This window comes from Tursiops truncatus, chromosome 18 (genome assembly GCF_011762595.2).
Source record: "Tursiops truncatus isolate mTurTru1 chromosome 18, mTurTru1.mat.Y, whole genome shotgun sequence".
Taxonomy (NCBI): domain Eukaryota; kingdom Metazoa; phylum Chordata; class Mammalia; order Artiodactyla; family Delphinidae; genus Tursiops; species Tursiops truncatus.
Genome location: NC_047051.1, coordinates 15463877 through 15482889, shown reverse-complemented (window position 1 = coordinate 15482889; position 19013 = coordinate 15463877). Strand labels below are relative to the sequence as shown.

General features: G+C 40.8%; 1 protein-coding gene and 1 long non-coding RNA gene across 5 annotated transcripts in view; one reads left to right on the top strand and one right to left on the bottom strand.

The window, feature by feature from the left end:
• The window catches only part of VPS36 (vacuolar protein sorting 36 homolog), a 33305-nt gene extending 18622 nt beyond the window's left edge, over window positions 1-14683 (top strand). For all 4 annotated transcript variants that reach the window (XM_019936673.3, XM_019936676.3, XM_073795110.1 and 1 more), the window contains exons 7-14: window positions 5153-5185; window positions 5307-5384; window positions 6024-6158; window positions 7775-7840; window positions 9495-9559; window positions 10106-10190; window positions 11145-11221; window positions 11308-14683. In XM_019936673.3, the coding sequence (XP_019792232.1) occupies window positions 5153-5185; window positions 5307-5384; window positions 6024-6158; window positions 7775-7840; window positions 9495-9559; window positions 10106-10190; window positions 11145-11221; window positions 11308-11401 (633 nt within the window). In that variant the 3' untranslated portion in view covers window positions 11402-14683. The remainder of the gene's footprint in view (window positions 1-5152; window positions 5186-5306; window positions 5385-6023; window positions 6159-7774; window positions 7841-9494; window positions 9560-10105; window positions 10191-11144; window positions 11222-11307) is intronic.
• LOC141277032 (uncharacterized) overlaps window positions 1-18778 on the bottom strand; it is a 36059-nt gene extending 17281 nt beyond the window's left edge. Inside the window, exon 1 of the long non-coding RNA XR_012327631.1 lies at window positions 18648-18778. This is a non-coding gene — a long non-coding RNA (uncharacterized lncRNA). The remainder of the gene's footprint in view (window positions 1-18647) is intronic.
• Between the last annotated feature and the right edge of the window lie 235 nt (window positions 18779-19013).

The window sequence follows — 19013 nt, the reverse complement described above, 5'->3', positions numbered from 1 at the left end:
TATTTGATGATTTCAGTCAGTTGCAATTATTATCCTAGTTAAAGCTCAAATTGTCCCATCTTTGGCCAGTGGGAGCCTCTTCAGGTTGGCTCCTGAGTGTTTTTTTTTTCTTTTTTTTTGCGGTACGCGGGCCTCTCACCGTTGCGGCCTCTCCCGTTGCGGAGCACAGGCTCCGGACGCGCAGGCTTAGCGGCCATGGCTCACGGGCCCAGCCGCTCCGCGGCATGTGGGATCCTCCCGGACCGGGGCACAAACCCGTGTCCCCTGCATCGGCAGGCAGATTCCCAACCACTGCACCACCAGGGAAGCCCTCCTGAGTGGTTTTGATGTGACCTGGTGGACTCTGAGAGCTTCCTTACTGCCTGGTGTTATCAGAAGTTCCAGGACCATCTTGTATATTTCCTGCTCCGGATCTGGAATCAACCATTATCTGAGAAGCTCTGGTTTCTTTTAGTGGGAAATGGTATTCCATGACCACAATCTGCCTGCTAGGAATTTTCATCCCTCTTGGGTTGATCTTTATTTCTAGGACTTTTCAGTGGAAAGAGCTAGGATTTTTTTTTTTTTTTTCTAATAAAGGTGCCTCATGAGGTCACACTGTTGCTTCCTATTCAAATTCGGGACTACACTAGCGAATAATGACTAAAACAGTTAAAAAGGATTTTTTTGTATATGTTCTCCCCTTTCTTCCCACGTGTAGAACATAGGTGTGCTGTATCTACACTATCTGAGCGTTCAGCCACCATGTACCCTCTTCCCCTCTAGCTGTCATTTAGTCTCATTTGTACAAGTAACTGTGTGTAATACCACCAGTCTTTACGTTCACCTCCCTCTATTCATTTTGGCTGGAGCTCATCCTCTCGTAGATGTTTCAGAAAGTGCTCATGGGAACAATATTCCCTGAGCTCTGGCATCTTGGTATTCCTTACACAGGAAGGTCAGTTTGGCTGGATTTGTAATCCCTGGCTCACATTTTCTTTCCTGAGTGCCTTCCACATGTGACTTTCAGTTTTTTGTCTGGCATGAAGTGTTGCTGCCAGAGTGATGACAACCTAATTTTCTCCCTTCTCTAAAGTCACTTGCTGTTTTTCCTAGATACCCAAAGGATTTTGTTTTTTTTTAAATAAAGCTTTGTATAATAATTTTTCTAGACTGTCTATGTGTTAGTCATTCTGGATTGTTATTCTCAGGTACGCAGTATGCTTTCAGTATTTGGTTTCAGACATGTTTTCTTTTACTTTCAGGGAAGTTTTTCTCTAAATTTCAATAATTGCTTAGATTTTTTTTTTCTTCTGAGACTCCTATTAGCTGTATGTTGCAGCTTTACGGCCTGTCTTCACTCTTTGTGACTTTCTTTCAAACCCTTTTTATCTTTTCCTTCGTTTCTTTTTTATTTTAGAAAAATTTCCTTCTTCATCTGTTGTTTCTCTTAAGATATTATCTGTTGTGTTTATTCCTCTTGTGTTTGTCTAGTATAGTCTTTCTTTCAGAAATGATTGAAAAAATTCTTTCCTGAGTCCTGTCACCTCATTTCTGATTTATATTGCCCTTTCACAGATTCTCTCATTAACACCTATTAGCTCATTTTGAAATAAAAGGTAAACTTTTGATGTGATCTATGAACATGTCCTTCTGGCGTGCTTTCATTACCTATAATGTTATTCTGCTCTTGATATTCTTTTTTCTTATAATAACTTTGTGTGGGATTTGACCTTGATACTTGCTCTTGCTAATTTTCGTGTGAAATTGGTTCTCTTGAAGTTCCAGAGGAAGGCCTAGCTCAGGGCGGCTCTTCGCATTCCACAAGCTCACTCTTCTGCTGTGCGCATGCAGCGTGGAAAAGGGAGGTGGCTTGCTGTCTGTGATTTCCTGACCCCGTCCCCATCCCCTGTTTTCAGCTGGACCTTGTCCCCTTCCTCTGTTATCTCTACCTTGCTCAGTTGCTGATTCCTGTCTCAGTAGTTTCTCCCCAGCGTTGGCTCCTGTCCTGGAAGGGAAGCCAGGAGGTTCACTTTCAAGGGCTGTTTACAGGCCCTTCCTGAGGACCCCTTGTACCCACTTCCTATTGAAGTGGGCAAAGCCCTACCCGTTTTAGTTACTGTCCTCAAGTTGGCCCGTCTGCCTTCGAGGGACTCCTGTGGGCTCTTTCAGGGGCTCTTCTTCTCAGACCTATCAGTTGCCCTGTTGCCTCCCTTTTCTTTTTCCTGCCTCAGTGCTGATATCATGCAGGTCTTGTGGCTCTTGCTGGTTTGTCCCCACTTGCTTGTACCTTGGGGTTTTTGTGGATATCTTATCACTTAGTATTTTAGTATATGCTGCCTGTGGGGTTTTGGTCTTGAGATCTAGTTGCCCCATTTTTATGTCGGGATTTGGAGAGATTCAAAACCTATGCTGCCATAGCCACCACCTTCCCAGAATCCTCTATTCCCATAGAATTCCAGCATCTTAGCCTTAGAGGGGTTCTAACTATCCAGAAGAGGAATCATCTCAGGGCTTGTGACTAGATACGGAACCAGGGTTATGAGAACTCAGGTTTTCTGATTTGCAGATGAGTGTGGTCTGCTACATCACGGCCGCTCACTGCCACCCAGAAGGTGCTCTCACTGCCCTCCTTCAGTGACTTTTGTAGTCATCCTTCTGTGTGACACTTCTGGAGATGGCATGGAGCAGTGAGCTAATTTTGCATTATTAGTGTTTCTTTTTCTGAGAATGTTGCCACACTAACTTGGTGTTCAAAATAACGTTTTTCATAATTTATGAAATGTTATTCTGTTTCAGTGTAATTTTCATGGAGTTGCATAGGTCAAAGGAGCGTACACAAGCATTGGGCTCTCGTGCAGGTCACTGATTTATTCAGCAGATGGTCCTTGCTCTCTGTGTGAGCCCTGCATCAGATGTTTTGGGTTTGTTGTAGTGCGCCAGACAGACAGGCAAGTAGGCGCGCTCTACTGTGAGAAATGCCATGTTAGGAGAAAATCGTGGCTGCAACAGGAACACAAAGCATGGCCCCTGACTTCTAATGGGGTCAGGGAGGGCTTGTGAGCAGAAGTAACGGAAGTCAGGGCCTGAAAGTTGAGCAGGCACTAGCAGATGACCAGCAGGGATAAGAGGATCCAGGTAGAGGGAATGGAATATGCAAAGTACAGAATGAAGAATATTGAAACAGAAAATTCAAGAATGTATTAACAGTTACCGAAGCTAATCACCAAAGTAATGACTGAAAGTCAGTAAGAAAAAAATGCTATAAATTGGCTTAGGAGAGTATCCCATGGTTTTAAAGCAGATGCCGTTTTCTTTCAAACGTGGAGTGGAAATTTGACTATGAATGAGGTAGAGGGATAGAAGGTTCTATAAACTGGCAGATAAAATAATAGGATGGGCACATGCGTCTGTTTTGCATTTGTACATATATTGCTTTAATTTTTTTTGTGGGTAGTTTTTTGTTTGTTTGTTTTTTGTTTGTTTGTTTTTGCGGTACGCGGGCCTCTCACTGTTGTGGCCTCTCCCGTTGTGGAGCACAGGCTCCGGACGCGCAGGCTCAGCGGCCATGGCTCACGGGCCCAGCCGCTCTGCGGCATGTGGGATCTTCCCGGACCGGGGCACGAACCCATGTCCCCTGCATCGGCAGGCGGACTCTCAACCACTGCGCCACCAGGGAAGCCCTGTGGGTAGTTTCTCCCCCATTTTTTGGATAGTTGGCTAATACCAAATTTTAGAATAATAGAAGTAGAAGTGAGGAAGCTTTTGTTTGTGTTTTATAATTACTTAAAATGTTTTATAGGTACTTCTCCCAAGGTACTAAAATACTTGTATTTATTGTCTGTGAACTATAAGCAGTGAGGGCTAATTTATGTATTCTGTGTAGACTATTATTTTTAGCAAACTTCTTCTATGAAAATATAATATAGTAAATAAAGTGATTTGCCATATAAAAATTTAAAAGTGTTGCCTTACTAGTTTTCTTTACACGTAGGTAGAAGAAATCTAGTAACAGTTTGTACATGCAAAGTAAAAATCTAAGCATGTAAAGTGTCTGCGTTTTAGTTTTGAAAACGAGGTTGGTGTGTGATTTGCCCTCCATTTTAATGTTAGAATTGCCTTAGTTTCAGAGCTGGTGCCCAGAGTTTCCCACAAAAGGCTTCCTGCATCTGCTGGCTGTTGCTGATAAGAATCCAGTGTTTAAGCCTTTTGTTTATCTAAGGAAATTCCTGTTAGGTGTGTTCCCCTTTGTTTTCGGTAGTAGCCCAGTGAGTCGGCCATAAGAATTGTACACAACACTCTATTCTTTTAGCAAAATCCTTTTGCAGATGGGGGATACTTTCCTGTATGGAATTAAGATGGGCAGCAGCCCGTCAGAACCTGTTAACCGCTGTTCTGTATGGATTGAAAGAGTTTTCAATTAATGATAAGCTGCTTAATTGGTTTTTAAAAATAACATCTGTGGATATCAGGTGATATTCTGCACTGGAAGTATATTTTTGGTAATTTGAAATACATGAATTATAAATATGTCTAAGTTTGAAGAGGCCTTTGAAGTGGATATTCATTGTAGTAAATTGAACAACTGATGGGTTTTATTTAGATATGTTTTGGTGGTATGTTTTTCTTTCGTGATAGCCACTCTAGTCAAGGCTACGAGTTTAATCTGTGTAATATTCAGAGGCTGAGGTTTATGGTTTCAGTTAAATCACACCTGCTATTAAAGCCAAAAGGGTTGGGCCCAAAGAAGTATTCCTGCAGCTGCATGTTACCATTTTCATCCAGGAAAGCTTTACAACACCTTTGATTCTTGAGCTCCTGTCTAGAAATGGTTTTGGGAAAAACCAGTGACAAATTTTCTTACTTGTGTCAAAGAACAGTAAATAATATCTTCTGAACTATTACTTATGTCATCTTTTGGTTGTTTAATCAATAACTGTTTCCTCTTTGAAAATTTGAAAAATTGTTTTTTGCAGTTTGTTTTGGAAATTTGATGGTTTATTCCTAGAATAAGGTAGATTTAGCACTTGTATAAATATTCGTATAAATAAATTGATATTTGTAAGAAAATTTCATACATTTTTATCATAGGGGAGAAGACAGAGTGCTTCATTGCTTTAAAACATCTAAATTCTTTAGACAGATTCCAATAAAAGCTCATTTCTCATTTTAGGCCTTCGAAGACCTCAGCAAGCTGATGGTCAAGGTATATGTCATTTACATCTATTAAATTCATACCAATTATGAGACACTTTTGAAAATACATTTTGTTAGCAGACACTTTGGGGACATTATTTCTTTTCAGTCTTTTACTGTTCTCTTGACAGGCTAAGGAAATGGTGGAGTTATCAAAATCCATTGCTAATAAGATTAAAGACAAGCAAGGTGACATCACAGAAGATGAGGTAAATAGATTGCTTTTTTAAGGCATTAGAAACTAGATTACACAAATAATGCATGGACGTTTTGGTGGTTTACCAGCTTGCTTTCTTAATGTAGTGTTTGATTTCTTTTAGGACTTGAAGATATATGAAAGTACTAAAGAAAAAATCAACCATAAAAACTTTGTTAGTTCTAGCAGGATTAAAGGATATTTCAGTACCTTTTCCTGGAGTGTAGAAAACAGAGGTATTGAAATGTGTAAGAAGTGATTGTTTTAGACATATCCATAATTTTGATATGTTTTATTTAAATTTGTGTACAGTCTGGTCACAGCCATTTTCCTTTCGAAGTTTTTGGTTGTATCACTTGGTTGGCATTAAACAGAGCATAGTTGTCATCTAAGTCTCCTCTGCCACCAAAATTGGGGGGAAAATGGAGTATAAGATACTAAGACAGGAGAAGGAAGAATAATAATTAGATTTATGCAGGGAAGTACTAGAAATCCACTCTTACATAGTTCACAGCATAGAAACACAGTAGAAGAGATGGGTAGATATAGAAACAATGGAGTAGAACTGAATGTCTGATGGAAGGATTTTATACGTTGGGTGGGGAGACTTATTCTGCATAGTCTTTTTGTGCATTTTCTCCTCTCATTATAGACCATCAGGTTTAAATCCTATTTGCTGAGCATGGGAATAGCTAACCCGGTTACCAGGGAGACCTACGGCTCGGGTACACAGTACCACATGCAGCTGGCCAAACAGCTGGCTGGAATATTGCAGGCACCTTTGGAGGTAAAAACGAAACCTAAACGGTCTCTTTAAATTGTGTTCAATTATTTCTGTGCCATCAGAAATCTTAAGAGCATAACTCCGTTCACGATATGGTTACTATTCAACCAACATGTTATTTTTCCTTTTGGTAATATTAAACTAGTTCATTGATTCTTTGTCAGTAATTTTCTAAATTGTTTTTAATTTCCATTTCAGATATCTAAATCTATTTGATGTAATTATTTCTTATCTCTTGTTTTCAAAAGGAAATATATAATCTGTATATATTTTCATATATTGTGTACTATTAATAATTTCCTAATACAGTTTCATCTTCTAGTCATTATTCAGGCAATCAAAGCTTTATTAAAACATTTGTATTAAGAAATATTTCAAACATATGACAAAATAGAATAGTGTAATGAATCCCTATGTGCCCATCATCCAGCTTCTTCTGTAAGCCAGCCTCCACTTAAAATTGTTTTAAAGGAAATCCCAGACATCACGTCACTTTATCTGTAAACATTTCAGTATGTGATTATAGTGATAAAGACACCTTTAAATGTAATTATAATCCCCTTTCACATGTAAAAGTTAAAAAATAATTTTTTAATATTATCAGATACCTAGCTAGTGTTCACATTTTCTCTTATAGTTGATTTGTTCAAACCAGGATACATTGCAAATGTTTGATTTCTCTCTCAAGTGTTTTTGTTTTTTTAAATCCTATGGGTTTTCCCTTCTCCCATATAATAAATCTCCCATACAGTAAATTTTCATTTACTGAAGAAACTAGTAGTTTGTCTTATAGAGTGTCTCAGAGTATGGATTTTGCTAATTTGTAAGTCACCATGCCTCCCTGTCCTATGTAGTCCCTGTAAACTGGTAGTTATATCTAGAAGTTCTTTCTTTTTTTTTTTTTCTGACAAGAATATCTTATAGAGGGTGTTGAGCATTTCCATCAGGAGGTACATAATATCTGACTGTCTTTTTTTTGTGATGTTAACAGCCACTGACAATCATTATCTAGATTTGTTACTTCATTAGGGGTTGATAATAATGGTGATATTATTATTTAATTCTATAATTTATTCAGTTATTAGCTGGAATAACTTAAAGCATTTAAATACACTTTTTGAAGGGACTTCCCTGGTGGCGCAGTGGTTAAGAATTCACCTACTAATGCAGGGGACACAGGTTGGAGCCCTGGTCTGGGAAGATCCCACATGCCGCAGAGCGGCTGGGCCCGTGAGCCTATGGCCGCTGAGCCTGCGCGTCCGGAGCCTGTGCTCCGCAACGGGAGAGGCCACAACAGTGAGAGGCCCGCGTTACGCAAAAAAAAAAAAAAAAAAGATAAATAAATAACTTTATAAAAATAAATAAATACACTGAAACATGGTGTACAACCCCTTTTCATTTAAGTAAATGTTAAAATGTTAAAAGTAATAATGACAGTAAAGTCCAAATATGGAATTTGAAGTGCCTCGTGGTATCTGAATTGGTTCCCTGTGTGTAAATATAGTTTTCAAAAGCTTCTTAAGAGATTTTATGATTTCTGATTTCACTCTGATTATGATTTCTGTTAAGAAATGCTAACTGGTCCTAATTATAATGCTTTTTATTTTATATTTTAACAGGAACGAGGGGGAATAATGTCACTCACAGAGGTGTACTGTTTAGTAAACCGAGCTCGAGGAATGGAAGTAAGAATAGAATATTTAGATATTCTTTTAGCTAAATATAGACTTGATACAATACAAATTCCCCTACAGTGAATACAATTTGAGGAAGGGTTGTGAATATCAAAACTATTTTGAGAAGCAGTGTGGCGCAGTGAAAAGAATACTGCCCTGGGATCTAGGAGATAAATTCTGTTCCTGGTTTTGCTGAATGCCCTTGAGTAGCTTCCTTAACCTCTCTGGAGCTCAGGGGTTTTTTTACCTTTAAAATAGGGTTTGCGGCTTCCCTGGTGGCACAGTGGTTGGGGGTCCGCCTGCCGATGCGGGGGGCGTGGGTTCATGCCCCGGTCCGGGAGGATCCCGCGTGCCGCGGAGCGGCTGGACCCGTGGGCCGTGGCCACTGGGATTGCGCGTCCGGAGCCTGTGCTCCGCGGTGGGAGGGGCTGCAGTGGTCAGGGACCCGCGTACAGCAAAAAAAAAAATAAAATAAAATAGGGTTTGGACCGAATGATACCTTAAAGCTCTGAGAGTCTGTGTTTGTATTGTGATGAACAAGATTGTGCCTGATGCCCTTTCTCTGTGATAGTTAACTGTTTTGAGTGAACCTGGTTGGACTCAGGTTGCCTGTAGGTAATACAGAAAGAAAGCCGCCCTGCCTCTTTGGCTCAGAATCAGCAGTGGCTATACTTCAGCTCTCACTGCCTGTTCAACACCCAGCTAGCTGTCTTTGGCCTCCAAGGGTCTGTCTGTGCACTCTCTGTGCCCTTGAAGTAGAACACAGTTTTGTGGTGTCAGCAGTCACCTCCACGCAGACAACTCACACACATCTCTCCAGCGCTCACCCCGGTCTCACGGGTTAAGCCTCTGTTCTGCATTTTTATTTTAACAGTCATCATAACCGCCACCAGAGGATACTTACCATCACTCTGCACGTGTTATCCATTTATCCTCCCAGTAACTCAGTGAGGTAGCTACGTTTACTGTCCCCATTTAGGGGATGATTAGGGGATGAGGACATTAAGGCTTAGAAAGATTAAGTAACTTGACCACAGCTGCACTTGGAGACAGTGTTTTAAACAGGGACTGGGACCCAGGCTGGGCTGGCTCCAGAACCATTCTGTGTGACTGACACCTGTGCTGGTCACCACCACGCAGGACCGATTCTTCAAGCCCACGTGGTCTGGAAGGGTAGCCTCTACCTAGTTACATGTGATGACTGTGAACTTGAAATGTAGTTAGTCCAAATTGAGATGTGCTGTAAGCATAAATTACACACGGGATTTAGAAGACTTCGTGCAGAATAAAGAAGTGTTAATCAGCTCATTAATGATTTTTTATATCAATTATATGGTGAACTTTTGCATCTATTAGGTTGAATAAAATATATGTATTAAAATGAATTTCGCCTGTTTATTTTCTTTTAATGTGGCTACTAGAAGATTTTAAATTACGTACATGACTTGTATTATATTTCTATGGATAGTACTGCTTTAATGAAAAGAAGTCTTTTGCTTCTTTGTTAATCCTATTTGCCTTGTAGTGACTAAGCCACCTAAAATCCTTGATACATGATAATTTTACAATATCCTCTTCTGTTTTAGTGGTTGTTATAATTATATAGCATCACTCTATTAATTTGCAGTGTAAACTGGTAAACTGGATTTTTTTTCCCCACCAGTTGCTCTCACCAGAAGATTTAGTGAATGCATGCAAGATGCTGGAAGAGCTGAAATTACCTCTCAGGTAAAAGAACCTCTGCAGGAAGTTTGCCAACTATAGGCACGATTCCACCCTGAGTAGACAGGACAGCCCTGCAGGTCTGCCATCCTGCATGGTGAACCAGTATATATATTGCCCCTCTTGAAGTTTATATCACACATGGGCAGAATTCACCTGGCACCACGGACACCTCTGTCAACCCGGCTTCCATCCTTATCAGGGCTGTGCGGGGCCTCAGGGGCTGGTAGTCGGCCTCTTGCCGCTGGGGCAGGAGGTGAGAACGTGGGCTCCTCCCATGCGGTCACAGTGACCAGTCCCTCTGCCCTTAACAAAAAGTAGACAGGCATAGTTTATTTAGCATGTAGATTATAGTTCAGAACTTCATTAACTGTTTGTTCATGAGCTTTTTAATTAGGCCTTAGTTACCCGTGGTCATTGTATTTCAAATGTTCTTTTGTGTTAAAATTGCCCTCAGTCCTGGCATAAATGAAAGTAAAAAATATTTGCACTTCCTCAGGGGCCCGAGATCCCAGATATTCACGGCTTTGTCCTCCCGTCTGTGATTTTTAGGCTACGTGTGTTTGACAGCGGCGTCATGGTAATTGAACTTCAGTCCCACAAGGAGGAGGAAACAGTGGCCTCAGCCTTGGAGACGGTATGGGGACCCGGTTTCCTCCCTCCGTTGTTAGACCTTGCCACAGAAGACCCCAATGCTTAGCAACTTGAGAAACAGGATTTCCTTTTAAATTCAACTTTTACTGACAAGTAATATTCACAGACCCAATTGAAAATGGTTTCTCATTAACTACGAATAACTGTTCATCACATTTATACTTTGAAAGCGCCTTGAAACTTGCCAACACTCATAACATCTTGTGAGTAAGGGGAGTTAGAATGAGTGAGGTGCTTGCTCTCTTTCTGTTTGAAACTCAGTCTTGAAAATATGTTTTGAACTTTGTAAATCAGTGTTACCCATGATTGAAGTTTTTCTTTCAGTATTACCCACATAATAAGCTGCATTACCCTACAAATTGTTTTGTGAAAGAATTGCTTCAAAATATACGGAAAGCAAGTGTAGTTTAGATGGGTTTTACTGGGCAAACTGCTATTACTCGTTAGGATCCTTGAAATATTATCGCCTCATAGCTTCTGTGGTGAGCCTGTATAATTTGAATAACTCGCAGTTATTATACTTCTTATTTTAAACTCGATGAAAGTCCCAAGGCTATAGATACTTCTATCACATATTTAAAACTAATCCTATGTATAACGGTCCTTCAGTGGCGCATGTACTATGCACTCAGTTAGAATTTGTTATATGTTCCTTTTCAGACTGTGGAATAGTTCTTTTTAGGCATTAGTATAGTGCCTTTATTATATTATATAGGGTTTCATGATGTTTTAGCCTTCACCGTGTTTGTTCTGGGTTCTTCAACTTTTGTAGACTTAAGCATTAGTGAAGAAGATTTAGTTCTAGAGTGAACAGTCTTTGGAGTTTAGTAGAAAATTCAGTAAATTATTTCCCAAGTATACTGGTAGATAGTACCCCCAGGTTAGTACCTAGGTGGCCTAAATGATCACATTTTTTCCTGCTGTGTGTTTCTGTTAGGTTTCAGAAAAGGGATCTTTAACATCAGAAGAGTTTGCTAAGCTTGTGGGAATGTCTGTCCTCCTGGCTAAAGAAAGGTAAGCAAGGGCTTTGCTCGTCACTTACAACTATCATTGTGTTTCTGAATGGGTGGATGATGGTGTTTTTATCCCTTGACTCCTAGGTTGCTTCTTGCCGAGAAGATGGGCCATCTTTGCCGAGATGACTCAGTGGAAGGCTTGCGGTTTTACCCAAATTTATTTATGACACAGAGCTAAGAGTTTTGTATTTGAAATAACTTGTTACCGGGATACTTGCATCATGTAGAGGTTGTATGACATTGAGCTAAGGGTAAACCCTGATAAACCGAGAATTTACTGGAACTTCACAGTGTAATATAAAACCCTTTTAATTTCTCCCTAAATATTATGATCCAGGAAGTTTCTTTAGGATAAATATAGGAAAATATAGAAAGATGAATGCCAATATGAATTTGAAATCATGCTACAGTTGTATAGAAACCCTTTGAGTTTAACTTGAAATATGGTGGATTTTAACTTGATCTTCAAATCTGACCATTTTTGAAAGAAGAGAATTTAGTTCATGGGGGAAGAAAGAGAGAAGTTGCATGTTTGGACAGGTTAGATCATTATTTTGGTGTGACTGAAATTCACCTGAATTATAAATGAAGTTTTTCTCTGCATTTAGTGTGCACATTTTGGGGGTTTTTCATGAAACAGTTTATACCTACAGTGTAGTTTAAGAACCTGATGACATTGGAGCAGAATATCCAACTGCAGGATATCATCTGAGGCTCTTCCTAAGGGCTTTTAGAAGCAGCCATAGGCATGTCTTCAGCAGACCAAATAAAGCACCTTAAAAAAAAGAGAGAATTTTATTTGACTTACGTCTACATAGTCTGACGAGTTTCTTTTCTTTTTTTTTAAGTGATGATTTCATGGCTGGCATTTAAAGAATGCAACTATGTCATTTTGTTTCAAAAATGCTGTAGATTTTGAAAGTGAATGAACGAGCTGTATAGACATGCCTAGAGATATGGTTACAGATTTGGAAAGTAGACGGTTCAGGATTTCCCTAGGATTGTTGTGTGGGTAGAGGGACTGGCAGGACCTTTAACTCACTTTACAGGAACCTTGGTGCTCTTGTACCTCAAAGCCAAGGATGGAAAATACAGAGTGGGAACATAATATGTCTCCTTTTCCTTCCCTAAAGAAGGAGTTTCAGTGCTGAATTTTTAAAATCTTTCTATCATATTCTAGCAATATTTTTTTCCTTTACCCCACACATTCTAAGTTGTGTGGAGAAACTGTCTCACTAAAAAGTATTACTGAGATAACAAAAACAGGCTAATATATTGAATCTAGATTGCTTGAGTTTTCCAGTGGACTGCCTGACTTTGTTACTGCTACGTAGCGTACGGTATGTTGGCATTACCTCAAACTCAGGGACCCCAAAGGGACAGAAGGAGAACCCCTTTCTAAGACTGAATTGGCAGTGGAAGGTAGTGATGGGTTTTGGCCAAGCATCTAGAAGGGATAGTATCTGTACTGAGAGAACCTTTAAGACCGGGAGGTGGGGATACCCAAGCTCAGACCCTGGGACCCCTGAGATGTCCTCGCTGAGAGAGGTGGAAGGCCAGTGCTGGGGCCTCTGCAAATGCCCTTTGGGGAAGGTCCAGGGATCCTCAGCTGCGAACCCAGGGAATCCCTGCCAGTGCAGCCAGAGTCAGTCCCTGATCCCTGTCACTGCTCTGCATCCTCCAGTGTCACGGGAATGTTGTGGCCGACGCATCCCGCCTTAGTCTTTGTTTTCCGAACGTGTCACTGATTCCACGTTGTGATGACAGATCCCTTAATTCCCCCATCGCTCAGCCTCAGGTTTCTTTGGGGGGAAATTCAGTGTCTGGCTACCTAAGCCTTTCGGGCCATTGTTACGGTTGTTTGTATATCACTCCTCTCTCTGGGATGCACTCACTCTCACACTGCCCTGGCAAACTTGTATGCATACACACACACACACACACACACACACACACACACACACACACGATATCTCATACACGCGATATCTCATCTGCCTAAGGCTTTTTAAAACTACACAGATGAATAATCTGTTTCACTAGTTGGAATGAGTTGCAACTAAGATTGTTTGAGCTACTGGGTCTGGCTCTAATGGTCTGAATTCATTACAGCAAACTCCTATAATTCAGAATATTTATTTACACTAGTGTGACAACACATGAACAAAAATGGAGCAGTCTGAATTGTATAAAGTGAACTAAAGAGGAAGAAAAGTGACATGGATATATTTTGCAAATGTCACATTAGTTAAAAAACAGGTATGAACGATTTTATTGTTTTAAAGTGGGCATTCTTCAGTTTCCAGACCTCTATATGTATATTTTTATCCTTTTTTTTTTCTGTGTTTTTGCCAAATAAGGTGTCATTTTGGTCCTTTGTTGGTAGGGGTTATGTTTAAATACAACCAATCAGGCCCTAAGTGCAAAAAAGTTCTGTCTTGGTGCTTATCACTATTATAATATTATTTTTGCTTTTCTAACTTTGCTCTTAGGAGCATAAATCTGTTTGTAGCTTTATGGTAATAGAATATTTCTAGCCACATACTGTCAAAAATTTTTTTACACTGTACAAGTGAAGAATGTTTTCAGGGTTAAATGATTGGTATTAATATATACCAGTCATTTTGCAATTATCGCAAAATTTAAAAACGAGTTTTTCTAAACTTGGTGTTCTTTTTAAATACTCTTTGGAAAATATATGAAAATGATAACCCTTTAGTCAGAATAAGCCCATGTGTTAAGATTTTTTCTTTTAGATTTTATAATCAAGAGTTCATTATAAACATTTATGACCTCAAGCTCCTACTAGTTTAGTTGTTTTAAAAGAATGGGAAATGGCTCACAAACATTTTATTTTTAATTCTTGATGTGAATTCCACTGTCGACTGACTGTGTGTATCTGTGTGCGTGTACTGTCTCTTCTTCCCTGTTACCAGACTAAGCCGACCAGCATTTATCATGTCATCATTCTCATGCTCAAATACTTAAAATGGTTCTCCTTTGCCCGAGAGTCTCAGAGTTTCCACTGTGGTACGACAGAGTCACAGCTCAGAAGGTGGGTGGGTTTTAAGGGCTGTGCTGTGGATGGAATCGAGCATGCTCAAAATGATCCTTGAAAATCTATATAATCTTACAATTCGAATGCCTGGAGGGTGATACATGGGTATGAATATTTATGAATATAGTAAGTAAAATATATAACAAAAACTACATATCAACAGTAGACTTTTGTAGTACCAATAATTAAAACTATTTAAATGTTTCTTTTTTTCACTTTGCTGATAGGTATGGTTGCATTTATGTAAACGTATTGCTAATCCCATCCCTTATGATAGATCGTAAGTGTAAGCTCCACAGGGGCAGAGATTTTTATCTGTTTTGTTCATGGATGTGTCCTCAGAGCCTAGAGCGAGGCCTGGCACACGGTAAGCATTCAATAAATGTCTACCGAATGAATGACCTCCAACGTGTATGCCTATTTATCATTTGGCTTCACTTTACCCTGCTTTATCTCCCATTCAATTCAATACAAAGAAACGTTTTTGAATACCTGTCGACTTTGTGTGAGGAACAGGGCCACTGGGGGATACAGAAGTGAATAAGATGTGGCCCCTGCCTTTAAGAGGATGGCCTTGTTGGGAAATAGACACATAGCAACCTTAGTTGATGATGAGACGAAGTGTGTGCCGTGGAGGGGGCACAGGTACCATGCTTGGAGGACGGAGGAAGAGGTCTTCAGTTCTGACGGAGGAGGGTCTGGGAAGGCCTCATGGGAGAGGAGAAGCTGGTGCACTAGTTTCACAAGAACCCAGAGATGGTCAGGGGCAGGCATTGGGTCAGAGAGCAACAGGAGGTCTGTCCCTTCCTGCACCTGGGGCACATTGTCCTTGTCCAGACTTCCCTTTGTTATTTCCTCCCATCCACCCACCCCCACCCCCAATAATCAAAACCAAACTTTGCTCAATCCCACCTGTTCTGGAAAAATCTGTTTCCAGTACACAACTCTGCTATTCCTAAACTCCATTAAGAGTTATTGTCTCTCCCATATACTTGACTGTCTTTTGCCATGTTCTCTAATTGTTATCTTAATGCCGTAAGAAAACAAGAGAAATTGGGTTTCTTTAAGTTCAAGGAATATCATATAACACTTCTTTGGACTTCCCACTGGCCTAGGTCAGTGATTGTACATGGTAGATTCCTAGTTAAGCATTAACTAAATCGAGTGGTTTTTGAATTATAATGTGTCATGAGTTGAGTCTGAAACCTAAGTCTGTATCCTTTACCCTCTTCCCTAAAGGCTTTCTTATCCAGACTTGTCCGGGCTCAGCCTGTCTGAGATACACTGTCTTAACTCAGATTCCATGCATGGGCCATATCCATGATGTGGGAAGCACTCCAGAAAAGTCAGGTTAACACACATGTAAGATCTTGTTATCACAGTGTGAAAACTGAGTCATTCGTGTTCCTCCCTGTGTTCCGATAATCACGAGTCAGTTAAAGCTTGTCTCTCAGAGTATTATCTAGGGGGAAAAACATTTCCCCATTTATTTAAAGGGTGTATTGATATAGTGAATACATTTTACACAATTTGCAAAAGATCCTTAGACCAGTCGCTCACTCAGAAAAAGAACTCAAGATATCTTGTCAGCCAGCTTGTTTTAGTTCAATACAGCCAAGACAGTACCACTGTTCTTTTGAAAGCTTTTTTCTTCACATCTATGTTGCCTTCTTTTATTTTATTTAAAAATATTTTTTAAACATCTTTATTGGAGTATAATTGCGTTACATTGTTGTGTTAGTTACTGCTGTATAACAAAGTGAATCAGCTATACATATACATATATCCCCATATCCCCCTCCCTCTTGCGTCTCCCTCCCACCCCTCTAGGTGGACACAAAGCACAGAGCTGATCTCTCTGTGCTATGCAGCTGCTTCCCACTAGCCATCTATTTTACATTTGGTCGCGTGTATATATGTCAGTGCCACTCTCTCACTTCATCTCCGCTTACGCTTCCCCCTCCCCATGTCCTCAAGTCCATTCTCTACATCTGCGTCTTTATTCCTGTCCTGCCCTTAGGTTCTTCAGAACCACTTTTATTTATTATTTTTTTTAAAGAAGATGTTGGGGGTAGGAGTTTATTAATTAATTTATTTTTACTGTGTTGGGTCTTCGTTTCTGTGTGAGGGCTTTCTCTAGTTGTGGAAAGCGGGGGGCACTCTTCATCGCGGTGCGCGGGCCTCTCACTATCGCGGCCTCTCTTGTTGCGGAGCACAGGCTCCAGACGCACAGGCTCAGTAGTTGTGGCTCACGGGCCTAGTTGCTCCGTGGTATGTGGGATCTTCCCAGACCAGGGCTCGAACCCGTGTCCCCTGCATTAGCAGGCAAACTCTCAACCACTGCGCCACCAGGGAAGCCCCACTTTTATTTTTTTTTAGATTCTATATATATGTGTTAGCATACGGTATTTGTTTTTCTCTTTCTGACTTCACTCTGTGTGACAGACTCTAGGTCCATCCACCTCACTACAACTCAATTTCGTTTCTTTTTATGGCCGAGTAATATTCCATTGTATATATGTGCCACATCTTCTTTATCCATTCATCTGTCGATGGACACTTAGGTTGCTTCCATGTCCGGGCTATTGTAAATAGTGCTGCAATGATTATTGTGGTACATGACTCTTTTTGAGTTATGGTTTTCTCAGGGTGTATGCCCAGTAGTGGGATTGCTGGGTCGTATGGTAGTTCTATTTGTAGGTTTTTAAGGGACCTCCATACTGTTCTCCATAGTGGCTGTACCAATTCACATTCCCACCAACAGTGCAAGAGTGTTTTGCCTTCTTTTAGAAAGGATTAAACTACCTTAACTGTCCAGTAAACAGTAATACAGTTTGGCAAGTATTCTAATTAAAGCAATAATGACCAAGCATCTCAATAAAGCTCTTATTTAAAAAATGACCAAGCACATTGATCTGTGCATTTGCACCTGGATTTAGGCACTTGCACTTGGGTTTCTAGGAAGAGTGTGTGCCTGAAAGATCAACGCTGAGCAAGTTGCTTTCTATATGTTTCACTCAGTCACCACAAAACTTCAATATAACTATTATTAGATGCCTTTGACAGTGGAGGAAAGGAGGGATTAAGTAATTGCCCAAGGTTACAGAGGCAGGGCTGGACTTAATCTCAGCTGTGTCTAACTCCCACTCTTAAAATGAGCTTTTGCTTTCAAAACCAAAAATGGCAGGGCCTCTAATTCAAAAAGAATTCTAACTTGAGTAATAGATGTTGGACTAGATAATTCTGACCGTGAAATTGGATGATGACCTTTGCCAACTAAAAATTGTCACTTGCCACCTGTCTCTACAACGATTAGGTCACTAGCCCCGGCAGTCACTGACCTTCAACATACCCTGAAAGGAGTTCAGGGTGGAGATCAGGAACGAGGCACTCTGTGCCCTGGAAAAAACTGGCAGAACAGGCATCAGATAGTTAGATATTTTCAGGAGAAGATTTTATGAGCCCAGTTGCTTGCATCTTATATCCAGAAAAGCACTAAAATCATTAACAGAGACATCTGTGGCTGGTGACGAGCAGCATCCTTCCTGTGACTAGCAGCAGGCCTCTGCCAAAATGTGTGCTCGGTTGCAGCATCCCCCCTTCACACAAATCACACATACACTGACCTCCCATCCCCCCTTCACACAAATCACACATACACTGACCTCCCACCAGAGCACTTCTTCAGGGCTATCTGAGAGGTGTATCCTGGGCTTTAGTCCTCATTTTGCTCCAAATAAAACTTAACTCACAACTCTAACGTTGTGTACTCTTTTCAGTCCACACCTTAAAGCCTTTTTTGAAACTTTGGCTGGATTTAATTAGTACTGCTAGCATTATTTGACAAGATGGGTACTTTGCAAATTTGGTACCTCTGGTAAACTCTGATAGCTCTGATAATTGAATACTTGTGCTACTTTTAAAAGATTAATAGATTCAAGGACCTGCAAACGATCTACTTCTAAGAGTTAAAAACTGAGGTGAAATTTACAAGCAGTGAAATACACAGATCTTAAGTTGGATGTTTTGACAAATGCGTAATAAATCCATGTGATTCACACCCCAACCGATAGAATGTATCTATCGTCTTCCAAAGTTTCCTGGGGCCTCTTTCCAATCACCTGCTCCTCAGGGGCCACCAAATCTGTGCTACGATTTCTGTTCCCACACATTGGTATGTTAATGGTAAACTGTATTGCACTTTGCAGCCTATTCAAAAACAAGCACGGCTGCTAAGGTGGAACTCTATTCTCTCGTATTCTTTTAAAAACACAACTTTAACACTTCTGGATTAGAGTTTTAAAACTATGTTACATTAAATAACCACTTCTGGCTCCTGAGAAAGAAAAACGAAGATGCACTTTACCTGAACTGTTCTCTTTTGAACCTCTTCAGTGACATTCGGGAAACAAAGTTTACAGCCCACCTGTTATACCACTTCCATGCCTGACTTGTGGTCCCCCAGAAGACAATGACACGGGGGCGGAGGGGGGAGAAGTGATGGATCGGAAATGCCGGGAGAATGCCGGGTCGCCCTTAAACCCGGCTCCCGCCTGCGGGCGGTGGGTGTGCGCGGCTGGCACCCGCGTCCCCTCCCCGCGGGCCCTCCCCGGCCGCGCGTTTCCTGCCGGGTTTCCCGTCCAGTAGCGGGCCAGCCGGGCGCGGGCAGGGAAGGATGCGCTGCCCAGAGCGGGCGGGGCGGCCCTCGCAGGCTCCCGGAGCACCCCCCACC